At 40.8% G+C, this 23,284-nt stretch overlaps 1 protein-coding gene across 3 annotated transcripts; it reads right to left on the reverse strand.

Annotated features, from left to right (window-relative positions):
* Positions 1 to 3,018: 3,018 nt before the first annotated feature.
* On the reverse strand, positions 3,019 to 21,656 carry LOC138617869 (transcription factor E2F3-like). Of its 3 annotated transcripts, none has more exons than XM_069693196.1 (8): positions 21,248 to 21,656; positions 18,572 to 18,692; positions 16,972 to 17,102; positions 16,655 to 16,743; positions 15,295 to 15,453; positions 14,752 to 14,866; positions 13,740 to 13,881; positions 3,019 to 4,721 (listed from the first exon to the last, which is right to left on the reverse strand). In XM_069693196.1, exons 1-8 carry the CDS (start codon positions 21,527 to 21,529, stop codon positions 4,423 to 4,425), a joined length of 1,338 nt encoding a protein of 445 aa, XP_069549297.1. In that variant the 5' UTR covers positions 21,530 to 21,656; the 3' UTR covers positions 3,019 to 4,422. The 3 variants fall into 3 exon arrangements, with proteins under 3 accessions (XP_069549297.1, XP_069549299.1, XP_069549298.1); XM_069693198.1 differs by lacking the exon at positions 21,248 to 21,656 and adding an exon at positions 20,779 to 21,082; XM_069693197.1 differs by lacking the exon at positions 21,248 to 21,656 and adding an exon at positions 20,483 to 20,538.
* Between the last annotated feature and the right edge of the window lie 1,628 nt (positions 21,657 to 23,284).

The following is a 23,284-nucleotide window of genomic DNA, read 5'->3' on the forward strand; positions in this document are numbered from 1 at the left end:
CCGTCGTTACGAAAAGCAAAGAGGGACAAACTTTACAAATCGCATTTTGATCACAGGCGGGTGGATATACGTCACTTCCCTTCCAGCAGGACAGGCAGAGCTAAAAAAAAATAGTTGTTCCAGTTCTTACTCTCCACAGCAGTGCGAATTAATCCAAGTGGGAAAAGAAATAGTCAGCAAGGGAAATACTTTGTTTGACGTGAAAGTACTGCATGAAAAATCCTTCTTTAGTAAAAGTACAGCAGTAATAGCTACAACATTTAAATAAGTATTAAAGTAAAAAAAAAAAAAAAATAGCGATGTGGTCACACTTATTTATATATTATTATAAATGATATAATTAGTAATTGTTAAACTGAAGCAACAGTGTGTAAGCATCATGCTACTGTTGTTGCTGCTGGAGATGGAGCTGGTTTGAACTACTTTATAAATATAGTTTCGTAAACAGCAACAGCAGATAAATCTGAGAGGTTCTGAGATGTTTACGTGGAAAGGAATCAAGGAAAACACAATTCTGATACACAAATGCATTTTTAGCTTTTTAACTTCTTCTCAAGTCTTAGTTTAGATTAGCTGACATATCATGTGAGCATTCATTGAAATAAAACCATGTGAGTTTTGAGGGGAAATTCCTACTTGTTGGAGCTGTTAGCAACTCATACTAGTGTTGTATTTTAGAAGCTTGTTATATTATCCATTGTGTCAAATCATCTTACAAGAAACTAAAGCTGTCAAATATATGCAGTTGAGTAGAAAGTGCTGGTGTGAATAAATAAAGTAGCTGAAAATGGAAACGGAAACGCTCTATTAAGTACAAGTACCTCAATATTGTACTCCAACACAGAAACACTTTAAGTAGATGTTTTCGATCACTTTCCACCACTTTAAATTTTTACAGACACTTTTAAGTATTAAAAAACATAAAAATTGCTTATTTATATTGCCTTTATTCATTTAAATTTTCAATTACAAATGCCCCAAGTACAAAAACAAGTCCATTTATCCCTCCCCCCACACACACACAAATACAACTCAAATTCCTCATTGAACAGATGCACAGAAAAATTTATATAACTGAATAACACACATCAAAAACATCAAATTAGTCTACCTTAAACATTCAACAGCACTTTCATCCATGCGTTCAAATTGCAAATTGCTCTTTTTCTCTGTAGTTAGTGGAGACAGGCAGCAATATCATTATTTTACAGTCAATTCTTTCCTACCAAATAGTCAACTTTTCACATAACTTTTACAGAATATTTACGGATCCATATATCGTATTTGGTAACAGCTTAAGAATATCCATAAGAAAATAGCAGAAGTAACATTGTTGTTTTTAACACCATATTTAGCCTCATGATAACTTTCTGTAAGATCTCATCACACATCAGAATCACACAGTAGAAATGCTGCAATTTGAAGTCACCCATTATGCAAGACACTAGCTTTAGCAGTGCATTAAAAATCTGTTAACATTCCATAAGAAACCTATGGAAAGGTACAATCTTTCCAAAAAACATGTTTCCATCATGTAAAGGGATAAAATATCTCAACCAGATTCTGGTTGTCTGAAATAGATGGAGAAAAATATGATTATCTATGTAATTTGGAGAGAGTGCCACTGTGGTCAACCAGATAGGGGAAAATGAGCTTAACTCAATTAGTGATGCTGACAAGGAGACTGGATTTTCACTTTAATTGAATGGATGAGGTTATTTTTTACAAAGTCAAAATATTGTTCAGACCTCAGTACTCTCCAGGAAGGATATGTCAAAATAGTTCTAAAAAAAAGTGACACGGACTCCCTGACATCATTCCAAAACCACAGCGTCACAAAAGCAAAACTCCTTACACACTTCTGCAGAAATAAACCAGACCACTGGTTCAGTGGTGTATAGAGACAAAGAGATGTCACTTATTGACCAGTAAAGGGCAGATAGGCTAACTATGAATGGAGGACTGCATGCATGCAATATTGAATGTGTTCTACTTTTGGGGACTAGGAGATGTTTTCCATTTTACCAAAAACGAGAAAGCAAAAAAAACACTGACAAAAGAACAAAATAACTTATTGAAAATATCCCCCAAAAAAACAAAGCAAAAAAATATTGCAATACTTTTTGTATTGTCCACTTTTCCACCCTTTAAATGTGCACCCCGATATTCCAATTTTAGATGTGACAGCATGACAATGGTTTGAGCAACGGCATTCTCATTTCTATAATCAGGGTATGAGTGGCATCACACACGTCAAAAAGACAAAAGTGCGACATAATATCCATCATCATGGCTAAATAACACAAGTTCTATGACAAAAGGGAATTCAAAGACTCATACACACTATGGCATTTACCTCTACGCCCTATTACTATCATCCAACATTAAGTGAGAGGTAGCCTACACAGTACCTTGTGCACTGAAAAATTAGAAAACTGTACATCAATTTACACACGGCAGGCTTTCTCTTCAGCACGCTTGATCTGACGCAACTCATACACACGACACACACGCAACACACGCAACTACTCAAGCGCACATCAACCAGGTCGGGGGAAAGTCAACGCTACCAGCAGCAATATTACCTGTGATCTCTAAAAGCCAGGGTTTCAGACGAGATGTGTGCATTTAATCAGGGATGTAATAAAATATAAGTTATTAGAGGTGAAATGTGATGATGTTTCAAATACCAAGAAAGGGGGGGGGGAAATTGTAAATTGACATCCTGCTGCTTTTGTTTCAGCAAGTAATCAAGCTTTTCTTCATGGACCGCTGTTTACATATTTACTGGCTCTAAACAACACGTGACACTAAGGCTTATTCGCTCTGGATTCACTTTAAGTATTCCATTTGTATTCGTTTAGCCCTTCATTACATGGTGAAGTCTCAATTATTGGCGATCTGGTCCTTTATTCTTCAGATGACCATCATGTCATTTCTACAGTATTAAAATCCATTAAACTTTAACAGTTATTGATTTTAAAAAGACTAAAGCTCACCGACACCGCTTTCAGTTCACACTGAAGAGGCAGTGGGCATTGAAACTTTTCTGATTTGCTCAAACCACAGTATAACGAACTGACTGACTGACTGACTGACTGACTGACTGAGGAGGCGTTAGAGGAAGTTTGGTTATGGCGGCTTCTGCTGATGAAGATGGAAAGGACATGTAAAAAGCAGCAAGAACGAGGGAGTTTGAGTTCTGAATTGACAAAGTCTTCATAAAAATACAAGTTGGTAATTTTTTTTTAAAGTTTACACATCATGTATCAAAACTGGCCAGCTTTATACATTAAGTGCTTCTTCTGAACCACATATCACTCAGAAGTGATGGCTTTTCTGGGCTCTGTTATCAACTAAACACACATTTTGGGGTTATATGAGGACAGACTTTTTTTTTTTTTTCATGGTGAGCGTTTTTGTATTCATTGCACTCCAAAAATTTGCCCACTTGATCTGTAGATGACCGAGTGATGTACACTTGTCTTGTTTAAGAGCGAGGCAATTTCCTTTGCCTTTTACAGACAAATGGAATTTGAATACTAACTAATGGGTACGTGCCATCTTGCATGCAAATTTTAAATTAAGAGTGCCAGATACTTTTAGTAACTTTGTAAACTGGCCAAATGTGTATCAGGCGACCTGACAAGTGTCTGAAGAGGCACAGAAACAAGGCAAGTAACCAAAGCCTCAACCTACCAAACCCCAAACATGAGCTGACAACTGTGGTCGTGTACGCTGTGCGCAAACATTTTCTTTTTTATATATTTTTTTTAATTCCTAAAATCTTCTACATTTGAACACAAAAGATGCTTATTGAACAATCAGCAGTGTAAGCCTTCAATCACAGATAATTGGTGTAATAGAAACAAGTCAATGAGAAGTCTTCAGTCTCTCATCTCCCACAACACTTGGCATTAACACATCTAAAGGGTTACCTGGATGTGTCTGTACACCTGACAAGACACTCAATCACAGGAAATCCGCAGATCATTCTCATGATTTACTCACCAAAAGAGATTTGCGGACAGGAACCATCAACATTTAGTAACACTGTTTTCCTCTTCCCCGCTCTCGAGCATTCCCAGCTTTGGCTGATCATATCGTTATACTAAACCCACCCGATCTCCCAGGATGTGTGGTAATGCCAGGTGATGTGGAGGTGTTTTCCTTCGAGCTGTCTTTGTTTCTCTCTGTACGGAGGCATAAACATTGCATCATACAGAGGTGGATACTCTTCCACACCCCATTTATTCTCAACCAACCACCTGTGTAAATCACCATCCACTCAAAAAAGATGGCAAAGGCTTCACACTGACCAGGCCGTGTATGACTCATACCATGAAAGAACATGGTATTTAGTCCCTGTGGGACAGAAAGAGCCCTCAGTGTTTCATCTCCATCTATTTCATTTAGCTAATGCTAGCTGCACAGGAGGTCATCCAGGCCGAGTGAGGGCATTTTATCAAAGTCACAGGCGTCAAACAAGTCGCTAATTCCCTGGTCATCTCCCAAACCTAACAGGTAGTCGTCTTGGTCCAGAAGAGAAGGCCCGAGGTGCAGGAAAGGCCCCAAGGTTGAAGGGATCTGGTCCTCCGTTTGCTGGAGAAGACTGGTGTAAGGGGACGAGATGGGGGAAAGAGTCGTGACGGAGACAGCTGTGGAGGAAGAGGAAGTCGGAGCCAGAAAGGGGCTGGGAGAAGTGCTTGGGCAGCTGGCATCTGCAAAAGTAAATATTGAATATTAGTTATTATCGCTATTTAGTCAACAGGCCCCAGACAGAGTGGCCATGTTCACCATTATGTGTGGAGCTTGTTACACTGGAGACCACATTTAAAATCTGATCAAATAACATTTCTAGGGTTTCATTAAAGATGCTCTGCTTCCATTGATCTGTACATGAGCCTGACCGATATACAAGTTGGATGATTTTATCAGCTGATGTTGGCCCATGAGACGTATTCAGATATCAGCATATGTTATCTGAAGTGAAAATCATTTTAATTTTCCAGAACAAAATGCAGAAAAAGATGTTTGGGGTAATTTGAAAATCGTTCTATTTGTGTCCCGTTTTATTTTATTTATAGCCATCTATAATTATTACATTCCAACTGAAGTTAACTGATATCCTTTTTCGACCAAAAAGTTTAATGGTAAACTGTAAAACATCCTGTCTCGATTAGATTATCTTTGTCACAAGACTTTAATAACCACACTTTTTTCAATATATACATATTGGAATTATTTTTACTTCATAGTATCTGCCCCAAAAACCCAGTATTAGTCAGCTCTTATCTGTACCAATGAATCAGGGATTGGTGTCACAAGTAACAGACACAAACAACTTGTTCACTGACATATAACTTGGGTTTTGTTTTCTACTCTACTCTCAGACATCTTTTTTTAAAACCAGTTTCAGGTCTTTCAGCTGATATTGGCGCATCACAGATATTTCTGTATCCGCGTACAAGTTGGCCACCATGAAGCCTTTTTCTGACAGAACATAACGCAGAAAAAGATGCTCTACCATCAGTAGCAAAAGTTCAAGGAGTGATAAGTTTCAACATGTACTTGCTGTGAGAACCTACACTTGATTGTATTTTTCATTTCCTTGTAGTGTCACAAAAGAAGTCCCGCAGCTAGCCCCTGTTTGGTTGTTCAGCATAGAAATTATGTTTTATGTTCAAGTAGCTGTAGATTGTAAAACTGAATATAGTTCATAACAATATGGGATACCAGCAGAGAAAGCTATAGAAAATAAAAGACAATCTTAAGCTGCAGACAGACACGCCAGTGTACACTTACGGAAACAATGACTTTGGCCTGAACCTGAAGCATCGAACTCCTTTTCATCTACACAGGTAAAACTTACTTAGTGTACTTATTGTAAAGAACGGTCCTTTCGTCCACAGGAGGAAGGACATTTTGTTTTCTTCTGTGTTGATATACATAATGTGTTGAACACAATAAAGGTCCTTGGCCAATAAGACTGATGAGCTCGGCGCGCTGGTAAAGACCCAGCAGGAATACCGGGAGTGCAGCATCATGTGTTTCACCGAGACATGGCTGCACTCACATTTCCCAGACCACAGCGCGGCCGTACCCGGCTTCAGGACTATTCGGGCGGACAGAGACGTTGTTCGGAGCAGCAAGAAGAAAGGTGGCGGGATTGCAGTCTATGTGAACGAGAGGTGGTGCAATCCCGACCATGTGTGTGTAGGAACGTTTCTGTAGCCCGGACATTGAACTTCTAGCCATGGGGATGCGCCAGTATTATTTGCCGAGGGAGTTCTCGTCCGCCATTGTTATCGCTGTGTATGTTCCTCCATCAGCTGACACAGAGGCAGCAGTGGACACCATCCACTCCACTGTGTCCAAACTTCAGACTAAACATCCCGGTGCATTTCTGGCAGTTACTGGAGACTTTAACCAGTCTGGATAAAGTACTGCCAACTTTGCACCAGTATGTTAACTGCCCCACCCGGAACAATAAAACTCTGGATCTCCTGAATGCTAATGCCATGGATGCATACAGTGCTACTGCCCTTCCCCCCCTTGGTAGGTCTGATCACAACCTGGTCCTGCTGACACCAAAGTATGTTCCTCTGGTGCAGAGGCAGCCTGTAACCACCAGGACTGTGAGGAGGTGGACACAGGAGGCTAAAGACGCCCTGCAGGACTGCTTTGAGTCCACGGACTGGGATGTGCTGTGTGGACCACATGGGGAGGACATCAACAGCATGACGGACTGTATCACAGAATACAGTGAACCCTCGTTTTTCGCGGGGGTTACGTTCCAAATAGAAACCGTGATAGGCAAAATCCGTGAAGTAGCAACCTTTATTTTACAATTGAAATAGATAGAACTGGACATTAAATATATCTACGTTACATATAGTTGTAATGTGATTTCAATACACAATGCAAATCCGTGAAGCAGCGAGACCGTGAAAGGTGAACCGCGTTATAGCGAGGGTTCACTGTACATCAAATTCTGTGAACACACCACCGTACCATCCCGGACTGTACACTGCTTCCCCAACAACAAGCCGTGGATCACCAGTGACCTGAAGGTGCTTCTTAATAAGAAGAAAGCAGCCTTCAGCCACTGACTTCCAGTACAACTCAGAGTCCTGCCATCTGTAGAAGTTCTCTGATGACTCTGCAGTGGTTGGGTGTATAAGGGATGGACGGGAGGATGAGTACAGGGCAGTAGTGGAGGACTTTGTGGAGTGGGCGGGAAGAAATCACCTGCTCCTGAACGTGGCCAAGACCAGAGAGATGGTGGTCGACTTCAGAAGGAAGCGCTGAGAGTTCTGGGAGAGGAAGTGGACATGGTTGAGGAGTACAAGTACCTGGGTGTCTCCATCGACAACAGACTGAACTGGAAGACCAACATCAATGCTGTCTACAAGAAGGGGATGAATCGACTCTTTTCCTTGAGGAAACTTTGATCCTTCAATGTGTGCAGCAAGATGTTGGAGATGTCCTACCAGTCTGTTGTGGCCAGTGCATTGTACTTCGCCGTGGTCTGCTGGGGGAGCAGCATTGGAGCCGGAGACACCAACAGACTTAACAAACTGGTTAAGAAGGCCGGCTCCATCATCGGCTGCAATCTGGACAGCCTGGAAAAGGTGGTGGAGAGGAGGACGCTGAGGAAACTATTATCCATATTGGATAATCCTGACCACCCTCTCCACCACCTGCTGCAGGGACAGCGGAGCACTTTCTCCAAAAGACTCCTCCAGCTCCATTGTCACGAGGACAGATACAGGAGATCATTCCTGCCCACTGCAGTAAGACTGTAAAATAACTCACCGCTGGCCAAATCCATCACACAACAATAACACCGTTGTCTGTTTTTCTTGTTTGTTTAAATATAAAAAAAATAAAATAAAAAAAACTTTGCACGATTGTTTAGTTAGTTTTAATTTAATTTAATTATTCTATTTTATTTTATTCTTTTGATTTTATTATTTATTGCATATACTGTGTATTTTTATATTTAATATTTTTTACTGTTATTTTATTGCTTTCCTGTATCTATAAATGCTGCTATAGCGAAAAAATTTCCCTTTGGGGATTAATAAAGTAACTATCTATCTATCTAAAGCTCATCAAAAACACAAACAGGTCAGGTGTGTGCTAACTGTATGAAAATTCCACTGAACCACTGAAATGCATGAAAAAAAATAATTATTTCCATTATTTAGGAGCTTGTTTGAATAAAAACATGTTTTTTAGGTTATATTTGTTGTATTTTAACGTGTGTTCCAGGGAGTGGTTAAAAGAATAGAATGGAACACTGACAGTTCTCAATGGCATTATGATGTCATAACAGGTGGTAGTCTGTTCAGTGGATGCTTCTTGGATCGTGGTCATTCCACCATCACCACTGAGAGAAAGAAACACACATTTGAGAGAGAAAAGAGCACTGATTTGAAGACGAATCGTGAATTTTGAAAGATTGAATTTTGAAAGTGCATTGCTAACCTTGTAAACAATAAACTGTGAAAATCTGACTGAAAAAAATGTCAGAGTGGTCAACCTGCGCTCTGGCCGTTGGTGCATCAGGTAAGACAACAAACAAAATGAAGACCATGCTCATCGTATCTGCTATGAAAACACACTAGAGACACCATTAAAACCGTAAATCTGGTCTTTAAATGTAGCAAAGCACGTTCTGCAGTTTTTGTTGGTGCCAGAGTTGGTTTCGACAGTTATTTTGGCTCACATCATTTCTCAAATCTGTTTTTCTACTAACTGTAAATAGTTAAATGATTCTAAAATTAGCAGCTTTTGGCTACATTTAGTGAATCAGTACGGCGACATGATTCATGGTTCAGTCGCGTGTTTGTTCATGTTGTGTTGACTGAATGGCCCTCACACTCTGACTACACGGACTTCAAATATTTTCTCTTCATGTTCACTGTCTCTGTCCACAGTCACACCGACAGCACCTGAGGTCCAGATAGGGCAAACTCTGCTCAGCAGCTCTTCTGGTTACTTTGTTCTGGGGTTTATTGGTGAAGGCTGCTTTGGCAAAGTGGCCAAGTGTCAAAACGTGAAGACCAAAGAGATTGTGGCTGTCAAGATCCTGAAAGACTCAGATATTACCCAGGACACTGAGAAAGAGGTAGCCCAGTAATAAATATACTGCAATATATTTGAGGGGAGTTCCATAACAACAATAGGCCAGGCCAAATAAATCAGCAATCTTAACCTGCTCAAATCTGCTGTCTGTGTAGCTGCTAAAAAAATCTTTCATAATTTTCTTTTTATGACTTCCTAAACAAGGAAAATTCTGTCCATGTGAAATGATGATTTAACTACAATAGCTCATGGGAGCCTCATCAAATATTTTCCTTGTTAGACGACTACCTACTGCCGTATTTTGGTGTGCTACTATTGTTCAATATGAATTCATGGCAACGAATCTACATGAACAATAATGTCACTACTGCAAATATCCTGCAGTGAGACTGTGTAACTAATAATTCTGTAAGAAAACACTTGACATGACAGAAAAATATTTTTGACAATGCAGCCTTGATGGAGCTCAATATATTCGACCTCGACCTGAGGACAAATGTTGTGTAACAATAATTTTAACTGTGGCTCATAACATGTGACTGTGTGTGACAGTCAAAAGTAGCTACACACGGTAATTTTGTCAGACCCTGACTGATCTTGTCACGGTGTCTGGGTTAATTTATAATTTAAAAGTAATGAATGAAATTACCATTGTTGTGCCACTTGTGTGAATGTGCACAACTCTCACTTTGTGTGAGAAAGACACTGAAACAAGTGTCTCGGTAAATGTGTGAGGGTTGGAGACCCTGCCGGTCTATATTTACAAAGCAAAATTACTGAAGTAAAAGTTTTGTGACAAAACTATTTTGTTACGTATCTTTGCACGTGTTTAAGTGTTAAATCATGGAGCTTCCTCAGTGGGTGTATGGCATATACCTGCACATCACGTAGTAGATTACACTACTGGTTTAAGCTATAGGTTCTTGTGAACCACTATGTGAAGCCTTGGTCCCACAGTTTGGGAATCACTGGTCTAGATCATGTCCTCCTCTTTTCTTCCCAGGTGTCCATTTTAAAGGCCATCAGTGTCCTGAAACCAGACCTCACCAATGTGGTAAAGTTCTTCGAGCGGTTCAAACACATGGGACAGACCTGTCTAGCATTTGAGATGCTGGACATTACTCTCTATGACTTTTTCGAAAATATTCACTGGATGCCAATGTCTCTAAACTCGATCCGCGCCATCACAAAGCAGGTTGGTATCATTTTATTATAAAACCAATTATCTATTGTTCTGCATATCTACTCCTCATCAGTGAAGAAAACTTTAACCCCACACTGAAGCATGTGAAAAAACAACTAAATACAATACTTGTCTTTTTTTGTTTTGTCCCTGCAGCTTTTGGTTGCTTTGGACGCCCTGAAGCGTCTCAGGATACTGCACACCGACATCAAGCCGGACAACATTATGTTTGTCAATGTGCAGAACCAACCCCTCAGGGTCAAATTAATAGACTTTGGTCTGGCCATTGCAGCCTCTGAAGTTTTTACTGGGATGGAAATTCAGCCAGGCGGGTTCAGGTGGGTTCAGTCTTCATGGCTCAGCGATTAATCGAAGAGCGCTGTATTAAATCTAAATCTCCACATTGTTCTGTTGGTCCTCAAAGATTGGTAACATCTGTCATATTTGGGTCTCGTCTTCCCCCCTCAGGGCGCCAGAAGTTACCCTTGGCCTCCCCTTCACGGAGGCTATAGATGTGTGGGGACTTGGCTGCATCATGGCCTTCCTCTACCTTGCAGAAAACCTCTTCCCCGTCAACTGTGATTATCAAATGGTAGGTCAGCTAGCTCAGTCCAATCCAGAGGCAAGTGGGAGCTTCATGCAGAACTTCACCTGATGTGAATATGTATTTTCTGTCTGCAGATGAAGGGCATGGTTGAGATTCTGGGTCAGCCAGATGACCACCTGCTCCGTGCTGGTTTTTATACCGATTATTTTTTCACTGAAGAGGTGACTGCTGATGGTTCCAGTTGGAGGCTGATGGTAGAGTAGAATGTTTTTCTTGGTTGGTGTTGATTAAATCAGTTTGGATGAACTCTTCTAAAACAGTTTCATATATATATTCTTCCTTCAGACACCAGATGAATATACAGCTTCTAACAATTTAAAACCAAAAGAGTGGAACAGCTTCATTGACCTGCAAAGCTCTCTGGATGGCCTGCTCAATGTAAGTACTTTCTGCTGTGTTGTATGAGTAAAGATTGAATCAGCAGAAGGTTCTGATCTGTGTCTACGAGGTGGGAGTTGATCACCTGACCTGACCTGTTTCCGAAATCCAGGTCTATCCAAAATGGGAGGCTGCTGAATATGCTGACAGAAGGACTTTTGTGGACCTCCTGAAACGTATGCTTCACCTTCATGGGGATGAAAGAATTTCTCCCCGTGAAGCTCTGCAGCACCCGTTCATCACAATGTCCCACCTGACAAAGCACCCCTTCAGCAGAAACTAGTAAGTGACCTTGTGTCCGTTCACACTGGTAGTTGACAGAAGGATGGACTGTTGGCTTTAATGGCTGAGCCGCAACAGTGGCCTCTAGCGTTTCGTTAACAGTCCACTCATTGGTTTTAAATGAGTCTTGTTTATATGCTAATCTAGTAATTGATTGTCATACTTCATCTAGTCTGACCATCTCCCAAGCCATAATGAGGGTCTGCCCTGTGGAGTACAGAGCGAAAACCTCTGCAGCCTACCTGTCTCATCAACAGTCAGCCACTGGGCGTTATGACACTCCAGCCACCGGGTCACTCAAGGGAACCAAAACCATTGATGATGGTTCCACCTATAACTCTGACAAAGGTATTTTGCCTTTAAAGGAATCCTTTAAAGACTTCTGTGAAGATGCACCAGTTCCTGGGACATCTGATGAAAGACTACTTTCTACTTCACATGATGTACATCCAGCTGCTTTGTTTCCTAATGGACTACATGTTCGCTTCAATGAAGAAGGTCCAGCCACCTGGTCTTTTGATGGACCACAACCCTGCTTTAATGATGAAACTGTGCGGCCATTTGATGCAAAGGGCTTGACTGCCTCAGCCCCCCGTAGTCGCTCTAAAAGATTTCTGAAGAGGATTCAAAGATTCTTCAGTGGAATCAGAGATACCTTTTGTTGCTGTTGGCGTCCTTGATTATTATTTCTTTGTAACATTTTGTAAATATATTGTTTAATGCCACACCAAAACAATGCCTCAAACTACCTTCAATACTACAAGTCAACAGTCTGTAATGAAAAACATTCAACTGCCGCATCTTCTGACAGTCCACAACCTGAAATATGTTCAACTGCCTCATCCGCCAACGGTCCGCATCTTAGCTCCAATGAAAAATGTCCAACTGCCTCGTCTTCTAACAGTCCACATTCTGGATCAAATGATGAAGATCCAGCTGCCTGTCCTTCTGATGGACCACAACCCTGCATTAACGAAACTGTGCGGTCTTTTGATGGAGCTAAAGCAAAAGACTTGACTGCCTCAGCCCCCTGTTATCACTCTGAAATATTGCTGAAGAGGATCCATAGATCATTCAGTGGAATCAAAGCTACCTTTTGTTGTTGTTATAGTGTCCTTGATTATTTTTTTCTTTGTAACATTTTGTAAATAAATTGTGTAATGCCATAGCTATACAATGCCTCACACTACCTTCAATACTTGCTACTAGTAAACAGCAAAGTACAGAGGTGTTATTCAGAGAATAGTTTGAATCCATAACAATAAAGTGCACTATTCCAAACATCACCAAACTTTTTATAAATAACCATCAGGGTTGTCTTCATCTTTATCTGGGACACAAAATTCTTGATAAAAAGTAGGACTTTTAAACTTTGAAGAAAGATACTATAAATCAATTTTAGCAAAGTCCAAAGGGGAGCTTTTTAAAAACTGTCCATCATATATCAGACAACTGAATAAACCAATGATGTGTCAGGGCTGCATTTCGTTAAACGTAACACCTTCATTCACATCTAAAATCCACTCCATAAACTATATTGTGCACCCTATTTAGCAGAACATTCAGGAAATCACAATCTTGGGGTATCAACAAATAAAAAGTTCAGCCAATCTCCTGGGGGAAATCGCAGATGCACCCATACCAGTGGTCCCAAAAATGTGTGGAATTCAGGTGCCAATGTTGATCAAATGACAAAAGTTGAGGGTTTAATTCACTTCAGAGACAAAAACAGAGAACTGCTACATGTCGCAAATATTTGTTTAGAGCTGGAAAAAACTGAAACGTCTTTTCAGACACTGTAATGACCTCACTCAGTGTGTGATTACATTTAGTACAGAGGATGGACCCTTATGACTTTGTCAATAACCAGGCTTTTCATCTGGCACCACAGGAGGGTAAAATTGTCCACACGTTCACAAAGTTGTGTGATCCATGGCTAGATACCGTACATCATAAACTATTCGCCAAATTCCCATAAGTCTTAGCTGTGCATCAAGCAAGTAAAAATACATGCCTTAAAAACGGCATGCTAAATAACATAAACACTCATCTTAACAGACAAGAAACACTGCAAGAAACTCTGTTCAGGAACTAAAATTGTTCAGGAAATGTCACCTTGACTACCTCTGAATTTCTTTATTTTGAAAGAAAATGAAGTGAATAAAACACTGCTGCACACTGATATCTGAAACAAACCTTGAAGGACTTTGAGGAAAGGTGAGTTCCCATTGATATCTGTGCTGCCATTTTTTATAGGACTTCTGGGGTCATTCTCCTCATCTGGGCACAGCAAGACGTCTATGGGACCCTTGGTGCTGGTCAGGTGGATGGATAAACTCTGTGGAGAGTAGAAATAAAATCAGAAAAGTGACAGGACTGATCTTGACAACAAAGATGGCCCACTCTATTGAAAGATGAAAAGTTTCCTTTCCACATGGCCACAGCTTAAATGTTCCAGTGTCTACCAATGTATATACACCAGGTACTGGAGTCTGTGCAGAGTACATGATAAACTCGTAACTCGGTGCAAACTGATGGAATACATTTTGCTATAGATCCAGAGGTTGCTTCATTCACTGAGCTGTCATTCTTTTGGTAAAACAACTTAGCAACACCAAGTCTGAAAGGGTCAGCTTTACTAGTTGAAACTTCCAAAGTGAGTGCATTGATTTTCTTAATGTGTGTGTTAAACAGGTAGCAGCACATGTTAGCTGCTGTTAGGGCAGAATCTGACTGCACTTTTTCAAAGGTTACATACTGGAAAACTTTTGTGAAGCTGTTGGGTATTCATTTAAAATCCAAAATGATGTCAACTTTTACAGTGTGAAGTCAATTTGTTTAATGTCTTGCTATGAGTCAAAAATAATGTGATAGCAATATGGGGCATCCAATACAGACTTATACATGGGACAGGTTTATCTGCTTGGTATAAAGACTGGAAGATACCTGACTTTGTGATAAACCCCATTAAGATTAGGACTATTCTTCTGGACTAACATGTCCCAGATGCACCTTAGCACCTTATTTAGAGTTAATATTAATTCCTATGCTCTTTGGGTAAGATCAGGAGAAAACTTAACCAAATTTCCACCAGTTGTTTGTTGGAAGTACAAGTCAAAGGTTGGATGACTAGTGTGCAAGAAGCAGAAGATTCACCAGGACAACGGTGACAAACACAGTGTATGCGTTTTTGTGCGAGTACACAAACCTCATCAGGGTCTGGTACTTCCAGTTTGGTGTCTGTTGGTGCTTTGATGACAATAACAGTCTGGTCTCTGAGGTTCCCCAGCTGTTTGATGTCTTGGTACGTTACATAAGCATACGTGGAGACAAACCGGGTTAAAGAAATGAAACCAAAATCCAATATCAATTCTACACATATCAGTAGTGGACATATGTAACATGTTCTGGGGTCAAACCTAGATGAGTTGCTTTTCATTTTACACACTATACTGTACACAATCTGCATTCGGTGACACATGTAACACATGCAGCGTTGTAAGATGAAGGTGTGCTTCGGATCTGATTTTTAAATCAGGGTTCAAGTCTAACCCTGTTGAGGTTTTGCCACCGCGACATTTAGAGTCAGGAATAACCTGCATCAATCCTGCATTTGAACCTTAATCGGTTTGAGCCATCAGTCGGACAACATTTACCTGATGGATTATGGATACGTGTTCACTGAGGCAAGGTAGCTAGAAGTTTGGGAATCGCTAGAAGTTTGGGAATCGCAAAATCAACAAAAGGATATTTCTGGTTGCCTGGCAAATCGCTCATGTGCCTCATATCCAGGCTGCATCTCTGGATGAGTTGTTCGAGCCTCTGCTCTTCTTCAGCCAGCACAGAAACTTCGGCTGTGAGTCTTTGTCTCTGGCTCAGTGCCCCCTCTACCTCCAGCAGACTACAGCCCCTGTGAGTGAGAGAGCACATGGAGAGTGAATTAGAGCAGATTTAGTACATATTGAGGCTTCTCTCTTACAGATTCTCTGGTAGCTCATGCTCTTTGTTTCAAATATTTGATACAATAGCTTCAAAAAGACTAAAAAAAAAAGGTCTGATCTCAGTTTTCTGTCCCTGACACAGATTTAAAGTTTTATACTACCCTTCAACAAGCAAACGTATCCCTAGTTTTGCCTCATCTTATCTGCTGTAAAGCACACGTGGACCACAAATCACAACGATGAAGAACATGCTTTCTCAGTCATTTGATACGAGATTCATTTGTGGACATTTCCAAGTCTAGTGATGGATAAAGACTGAAATTTACGTTAGCAACATCTAAATTTAGGACAACCACATCAACACCGAGCTTAAAAAAGAAAATAGATACAGTACAACATCATAAACAAAACTTTTAAAAAGTTAAGGCTTAATCAGAAAGCATATTATATGCTTTCAAGAACCAATAAGCACAGGTGCTTAAGGCCCATTCCTGAACTGCATGTCCTCTTCATGACAACTAAATAAATGGGGACACAAGTAGTAAGTTTAGCACGACTAAGGCCAAGTCATGGTTCCTGTGTCCACATGCGCTCCCCGATGCACTTTGAACAAGGACAATTCATACAATTTAAGGTAATTGTCGGTCTGCTACGTAGACCAAAGCTAGGTATGCATGATTCCGGATCAAATGTGAATTTCTATTTTCTTGCTTAGAATTGAGATCACTTTTATTGATGAATTATTAAAATAAAAATAAAAAAAGGCGAATAGTCTCGCACAGCCTCTCCTCAAAATAAACATTCGATTTTGTTTTCCTGATGCAGTCGACAGTCCAGACCCTTGGGAACTTGGGAGGATGACAATTTTTGTCACACAGATCAAGATAGCATGAATTGGAAGTTATTGCAAAGGAAGGAAATAAAATAGGAAAACACAAAAAAGGAGCAAACGTTGGAGGAGGAAGACATATAAGGGCACCCGGAGACATGCCAGATAATCCCATTATTTTGTTAAATTTCTTCATGTTGGGATAACTTGCATACAAAGTGGCAGTTTTAAGTTTCTTGCTGTTGCCACAGTGTCAATTTTAGTGGGTGCTACGGTCCACAAGTAGTATAAAATCAAACCAGAGCCTTTAGATGAAAGAGTGGGAGACAATGACCACTTACATCCACTGAATGTTGTTTTTTGATTTCTTCTTGATGAGATGAATGCCTTCTAGTACATTGGTGATATCATACAGCCGCCTTTTCTGTACCTGAAAGCAAGAATACAGGTAGATGTAGCCGTGTAAATTAGCAGTCACTAAATCAGCGATTTTATATGCTCGGAGTGCTTACAATTGTTTTACAATGTTTTAATCGACCAGGGCATTTTAAGTAATATTACATTACATTTCATTTAGCTGACGCTTTTATCCAAAGCGACTTACAATAAGTGCATTTCAACCATGAGGGTACAAAACCCAGTGTGGGTATAAATGTACCTGTAAAGTTTCAGCAGCAAGGTTTAGGTCCAAAACACCATCAGAGGACTGAGCGAGAAGGTCCACAAACTTCTTTGTTAAGAGGCCCAAGGAGGTGTCATACCGCGTCTTCTCTGGTGGAGACTTGGGCGCTGCGGTGGACAAAAAGTGAGACGATCAGAGAAATAAAGGAGAAGGGTAAAGTATTTCTGTTTTATACCTGATAGTTACTTTTTGCTGAGAAATTTAGTATTAAAAATTCCTTGTCACAATTTCCCTTAGGAGCAGAAAGCCAAGCGAAATATGGCTTCATCAATATGTGAAAGAGTCAACCAGATCTCAGGATTTCAGGGTACCATAGAAATCAAAAAGCAAGGTTTCCCACAGCAGCAGGTGTCATAAGAGATCGACATGTACAACAGTCCAGTTTTAACAAAGCTAACTCAACAACTGTGTAATAACTCGCACCTTAAGAAATATTATAAGATTCAGGTTTTGTTTTTTCAAATGTGGTTGTCCTTTATTTCATTCACTGGAACTCGTAAAATCAACTGGGACCATGCCTCATGGATATTTTGCACTTTGAATAAAAACAGATTGATTGATTGATTGATGTGACCGTGTTTCTGATGTGACTCTGTTTTTTTATACAGGACCCCATTTAGAGGTTTAATCACTGACACACTGCAACATTGGGGAAAACGGATGGAGAATTTTCAATGTGGGCAAATGACTCCAATAAGTTATAATCAGCTGGGCATGTGTGATTTACATGAAGATACACTGAGGGTTAAACAATGGGTCGAAGTTAACTTTAATAATCCCCAGCTGGAAACATTTCGCCCCAAGTGTTGAGTTAGAATTTATCAGCCGAGCTTGGATTTTAATAGAAATTGCTGTGTGTAGATAATATCTCTTCCTCTCCTCGGAGGAATACAGCTGTTCAAGAGCACGGGATTGCAGAATGTCACGTGTTACCCTACAACACATCTACTGGTATAAATCAACAATATCATGTATTACACTCCTGTGATGGCTACACATCACAAAAAAAAATGATGCTCCGATTTTGCCCCAGATATAATGTAAGAGGACTGCACAGGACACACATGCAAAGAGTTCACCAAAATCATGGGAAATCTGAAAGAATAACTTTCTTATTAAGCCCAGCTGTAGAATTTAAAGCAGTCAGGAAGCAATTAGAAATGTATTATGTTTTTGAAAATGTTTGCGTATGCTGGCAGATGAAAAAAAAAATCATTGGGTATTCCTTCAGAAATGAAGTGTTGATGTTACTATGGAGAGATCTACAGTGCTGCAGGGAACTGAGGATGAGAGTACTTTTTAGATAATTGATTTTCAAAAACATTCAAATCTCATTATTCTTATATTAAAAATGTAAAACACTTCCTGATCAAAATGTCAGTGAACCACTTTGAGAAAATTACACACAAAACCTTTGTGATTAAGTACAGCTCTGGAAAAAAAATTGCTCAATGTGATGACTGTACAAAGCCTGTTCATCAGTGTAAAACGTGGTGAGGGCGAGCATCTGCACAGGATGAACCTGAATGGAAAATTCTGCTTTGAATGTACCAACAGGATGTCGAGGGTTTCTTACTTCTGGGTGTCTTTAGCCGTGCCCCATTGGTCGCTGCAGCTCCACCTCTGCCTCTTGGAGTTCTGGTTGGTTCTGACTGGTACTGGTGGTCTGAATCATCGAGAGCCAAACGCCTTTTTGCCTAGGAGACCACAACAGAGGGTGTTAGCAGTACATAGGGTTGTCTCGGATGTAGGCATCACTCATCTCTGAAGCCACCTCACAAACAATGATACATATACTTCCCCCTCTTCAGAGTCTCTGAAGTGTAACATAGCAGAACAAAAAATTGACACCAAAAAGATAAATGTTAAAAGTTCAATGTAAACTTTGAGAGAGACACACTTGCTGAGTATAGTCCATTGCCGGGTGCTTTTTCATCACTGAATCTGAAAGGACATTGTTCTCTGCAGCCTTCAGCATTGATAAGCCCATTATTTTACTTCAGGACTTCTGAAGTGTTGCAGTGAGGACGCCGTCATAAAATCTTGAGACAAATGAAGATGTTCATCCAAATACTAATGTATTACAGTGAAATACTGGCAGTTTAATAAACTTCATACGTGATGATGTGGCACAAAACTAATGACTGTGATTCATTTTTTTTTTTTTTTATCCCCAAACAGACTGGCCACGACAAACCCAAATAGCATAAGAATGAGTCACACTTACGGGTTTGATCCGAGTGCTGTACAGTAGTGCCAAAGTAAACCAACACATGTATACAACTAGAGTATACGTAGCAAGACCACATAACTAAAGGGAATGTCGGGTAATTTCACGTTCAGTTCGAGGCACTTTAACAGTCGTCAAGTAAAGTTATTTCCTGCATCTATTAAACAAAGACACGTTTGTCTCTGAACAGCATGAGATTTTTTTTTTTTTTTGTACATTTGATATGCTGCAGCATTTTTAAACCACCAAAGAAAAATCTTAAATCTTTAGTTATAGATTGCTAGTGATGTCCCTGCTCCAGCCAATTTGTTGAAGAGCATTTAAACACGCTCCTACCAAGTTAGCGGTTTACTTCTAATTTCAGAAGGATCTCACACCAAGTTTTGGACTCAGCTGTACTATTTAACACCGTGTTGAAACCTGAATAGATAACGCGATCAACATCTCCGCACAATTTAGATGCAGATGTCAGATAAGGACCTAAATCAATGTGTCAGTTGCTTCAGTGAGAAGCTGAATATGTTGTCGATTCCACACATAAATCCTCGTGGCCCAGTGAGCAGTCTTCTCAGCCAGTTGGTTGGCAAGAAGCCACCCTGTTTTAGTGTCTTTGAGCAACACGCCAGCACCAGTGTGCTGATCTGCTGCATTTCCCTCTACATTTAAGGGCAGAAATCAACTCGCCCTCGGGAAATAAAAGTATTTCAACCATCATTAAAAAAAAAAAAACTAAAAAAAAACCATGTAATACTTAATGTAACTTGATCAAACACAAGTCTGAGAAGGAATAATATGCCCTCTGTTGACTGTCAAAGTGTCAGCCATTTTATATCAGCAAAAGCAGCTCCCCCCCCCCCTCCCTCCCCCCCTTCACCCCATGCCTGCTCATGGCCACAGCAGGCAGAGAAGAGGTACAGAGGCTGGTGTAGTTCATGCAAGATGAACATCCAGGAACAGACCTCCACCCTGAATGCTGCTCAAACTACTCTGTGTGGTTTGTGCACGTTGAGAACACAGGAAACGTGCAGTCAGCAGTAAAGCAGCAAACTCGGGTTTCACTTTACTTGGCGTGAAAGGCGCCGTAACGTTACTTTATTTACAAAAGAGAGGGACGTAAATAACACTGATGCGAAACAAATAAATAAATAAATATAAAGGTCAAGGCCGACAACGAGTTACACTGTCCACTGATAACCAATGGTGCGACTAGCCTCGAAAGCTAACACACATTTTTTTTGTGTGTGTGTCAAGCTTCACCCAAGTTGGCTCAACATCTACGGAGACGACTGAGAGGGACATCTACCGAGGACTTCCACCACTGATAGGACACTACATCCGTGTACAAAACAGCGCTGTTGCAAGTTTCGATCCTCGTGTCTTGCAAAGCTACAAAAAAAAAAAAAAAAAGGAGCTAACTAAAGACCCAAAGGCAGCCCCCCCCCCTCCACCTTCTTCCTCCACCTTTCCTCCTCCACCACCACCACCACCACCCCCCTAAATTAAGACACCCGACAGCAGCCACTAGGCCACCGCTAACGTTACTCATCTCTTACCAATATTTCCATCTAGGCTGCTAAAAAAAACCCAACAACAAAAACCAGGAGGTTGCAGCGGACTCTAAAGCGCCCTGAAAGTCAGCTAAGCACGCTACTACGTGACAGGTCCGCATTTCGGTTCGCGCTAAACTAACTTCAACTCGCCCTTTTCCGCGTCCCTGAAGCCAACGAACCCCCTTCAACCCTTTCGACCGGCCCGGCCCGGCCCGGCTCGGCTCGGCCCGGCGGTGGTTCAGTCAGCCGACCTCGCCGGGTTTGAGTCGTGGGAATACCCTGGCTAAAGAGGCTAACACGCTAGCTGCCCGAACAACAAGCTCGGCTAGCCTTAGCAAGCTAACATATTTTTCTTCTCCCCCCCCCTCTCTCTCCCTCTGTCTCTCTCTCTCTCTCTCTCTCTCTCGGTCGTAGTTTGGCAGCAAAAAAGCTAAAACATGTTTCAAACGAGCTGTGTAAAGGTTATTATTACCGGCGGTCTCCCCAGAGCGGGTCGTTGTCCGGCTCCGTTTGCTGCAGGTTGTTGCGGAGTTGTGTAAATGTTGTTAATCTGAGGCTCGGATAAACACACGTTTGATGTCTGTGTAACGTTGCAAGGCGGTGGTGTGGTTATTATTTGGATGTATGTAGCGTTGGCTTGACCGGGATTTAAACGATCCGAGAGAGCTGTTAAAATGATATTCTTGTCCAGAGGAGAGCCCCCGACCCCCGCTAAAATCACTTTGTCCGGAGCCGAGGAGATCCCTCTTCTCATCTTGCGTATTCGGGGTAACCCCTTTCTTGTCGCTGAACTTTCAAGCCCGTATTGCTGCTAATCCGCCGCGATAGTTACAAAAATAATCAGACCGAAGTGAAGACGAGTGTCTGAATTATCGACTTTAGAAAAGTATTTTTCCTCGGGAAAGTGCATTTAGGCAGATGCAACGGATTAAAAAGTAGCGCAACTCTCGTTTCCCCCGTCTAGAAATGGCTTCAGGAAACGGCCTGATGAATGAAGGGATACGGTTTACGCGCTCAAGAGCCCTCCCGCGAAACTCAGATTTCCCGGGAAATTTTCAAACGGAATTTACATACCGGACCCCATTGGGCCTCCGCGGGAGAGTCCCCGCCCACATTACTGCCGTACCGACCAATGGGTACGCAGAATTCAGTGCGCCACGTGTTCATTGGCAGTTGTAAACAGGCAACGTCGGCTGTCACGCCTTGCGTGCTCCCCGACGCGACGCTAAGTGGCGCAAGTGACCAATTTTACTGAAGCGAAAGGAAGCAGTGGTCAATAATGCAACACAACAGAGCCGACGATGGCTGTAGTTCATATGTTTGGAGCCCTTTACATAGTTCCTCCCTGTTTAGCATGCTTTTTGTGCGCTCTTTGATGTCAGAATGATAGGACCTTCTCCGGCCATATAACCTCCAGGATTATATGATAGGACCTTCTCCGGCCATTTAACCTCCAGGATTATATGATAGGACCTTCTCCGGCCATTTAACCTCCAGGATTATATGATAGGACCTTCTCCGGCCATATAACATCCAGGATTATCTGTTGAAGATGGCGCCGTGCTAGTGGCAGCCTCTTACAGCAGCTCCCCCGAGTGTGTTTTTGTTTAAAGTATTTTTACTGTTGTTTTATTGCTTTCCTGTATCTATAAATGCTGCTGTAGCGAAAAAAATGTCCCCTTGTGGGATTAATAAAGTAACTATATATATATATATCTTGCTGTTATTGGAGATCAGTGTTACAAGCAGCTCATTCAATTAATATACAAAATACAATCTCCACCATTTCCCTCCTAAAAGGAAGATCTGAAATGAATTTTAATTGTGTTTGAATTTTGATATTTGTATTTCATAATGTTTGTGTTGGTGCATCATGGTTGCGCAGCTTCTTTTTGGCCTTAATTGCCTGATTATTTTATGAGTAAAACGTTTGCAAATTCATCAATTATTGTTCTTTGTTTCTTCCATACAACAACACTGAGCACACCCCTATGTAATATTATTAAAATGTTAAATGATTCAAAATCTTACACAATATTATCTTTAAATTGTTGCGTTAAAGTTGAGCCGAGATGTAAGACAAGTAAACCTATTTTGAAAATTGGTGAATTAGTATGTTTTTGTGGCAGAGAGTGGTACGAAAGGTCAGTCGACACAAATGACTTTCACTGCTGAGACATGGGAGTAAATATAATTTTATGCAGTTATAGCTGTGAGTCATAATTAATGCCCAAATATCAAGTTTTCCTCAATACATGGCCATTTTTGTTAAGATCATTAGAAGTGTGACCTTTAAAAGGGCAACATTTATGAATTCAGCTTGAAATGCTTGATTTGTTTTTAAATAATTAATGTGACATTTAATGGATCCCAATAGGAGAATATTATTTCCGATTGTTCCCCTCAACGCTGAGGTCAGGGGTCACAATCAGCTGCAAACGTCACGTTTTATTTCAGCAATTTTAAATAGGTTTTGAGCAATCATGTACGATCAACTTTAAAAAATAAA

Source organism: Brachyistius frenatus, unplaced genomic scaffold (assembly GCF_029030835.1).
Source record: "Brachyistius frenatus isolate BFR_SWC_R1_liver_20210118 unplaced genomic scaffold, ASM2903083v1 Contig_14, whole genome shotgun sequence".
NCBI lineage: Eukaryota > Metazoa > Chordata > Actinopteri > Embiotocidae > Brachyistius > Brachyistius frenatus.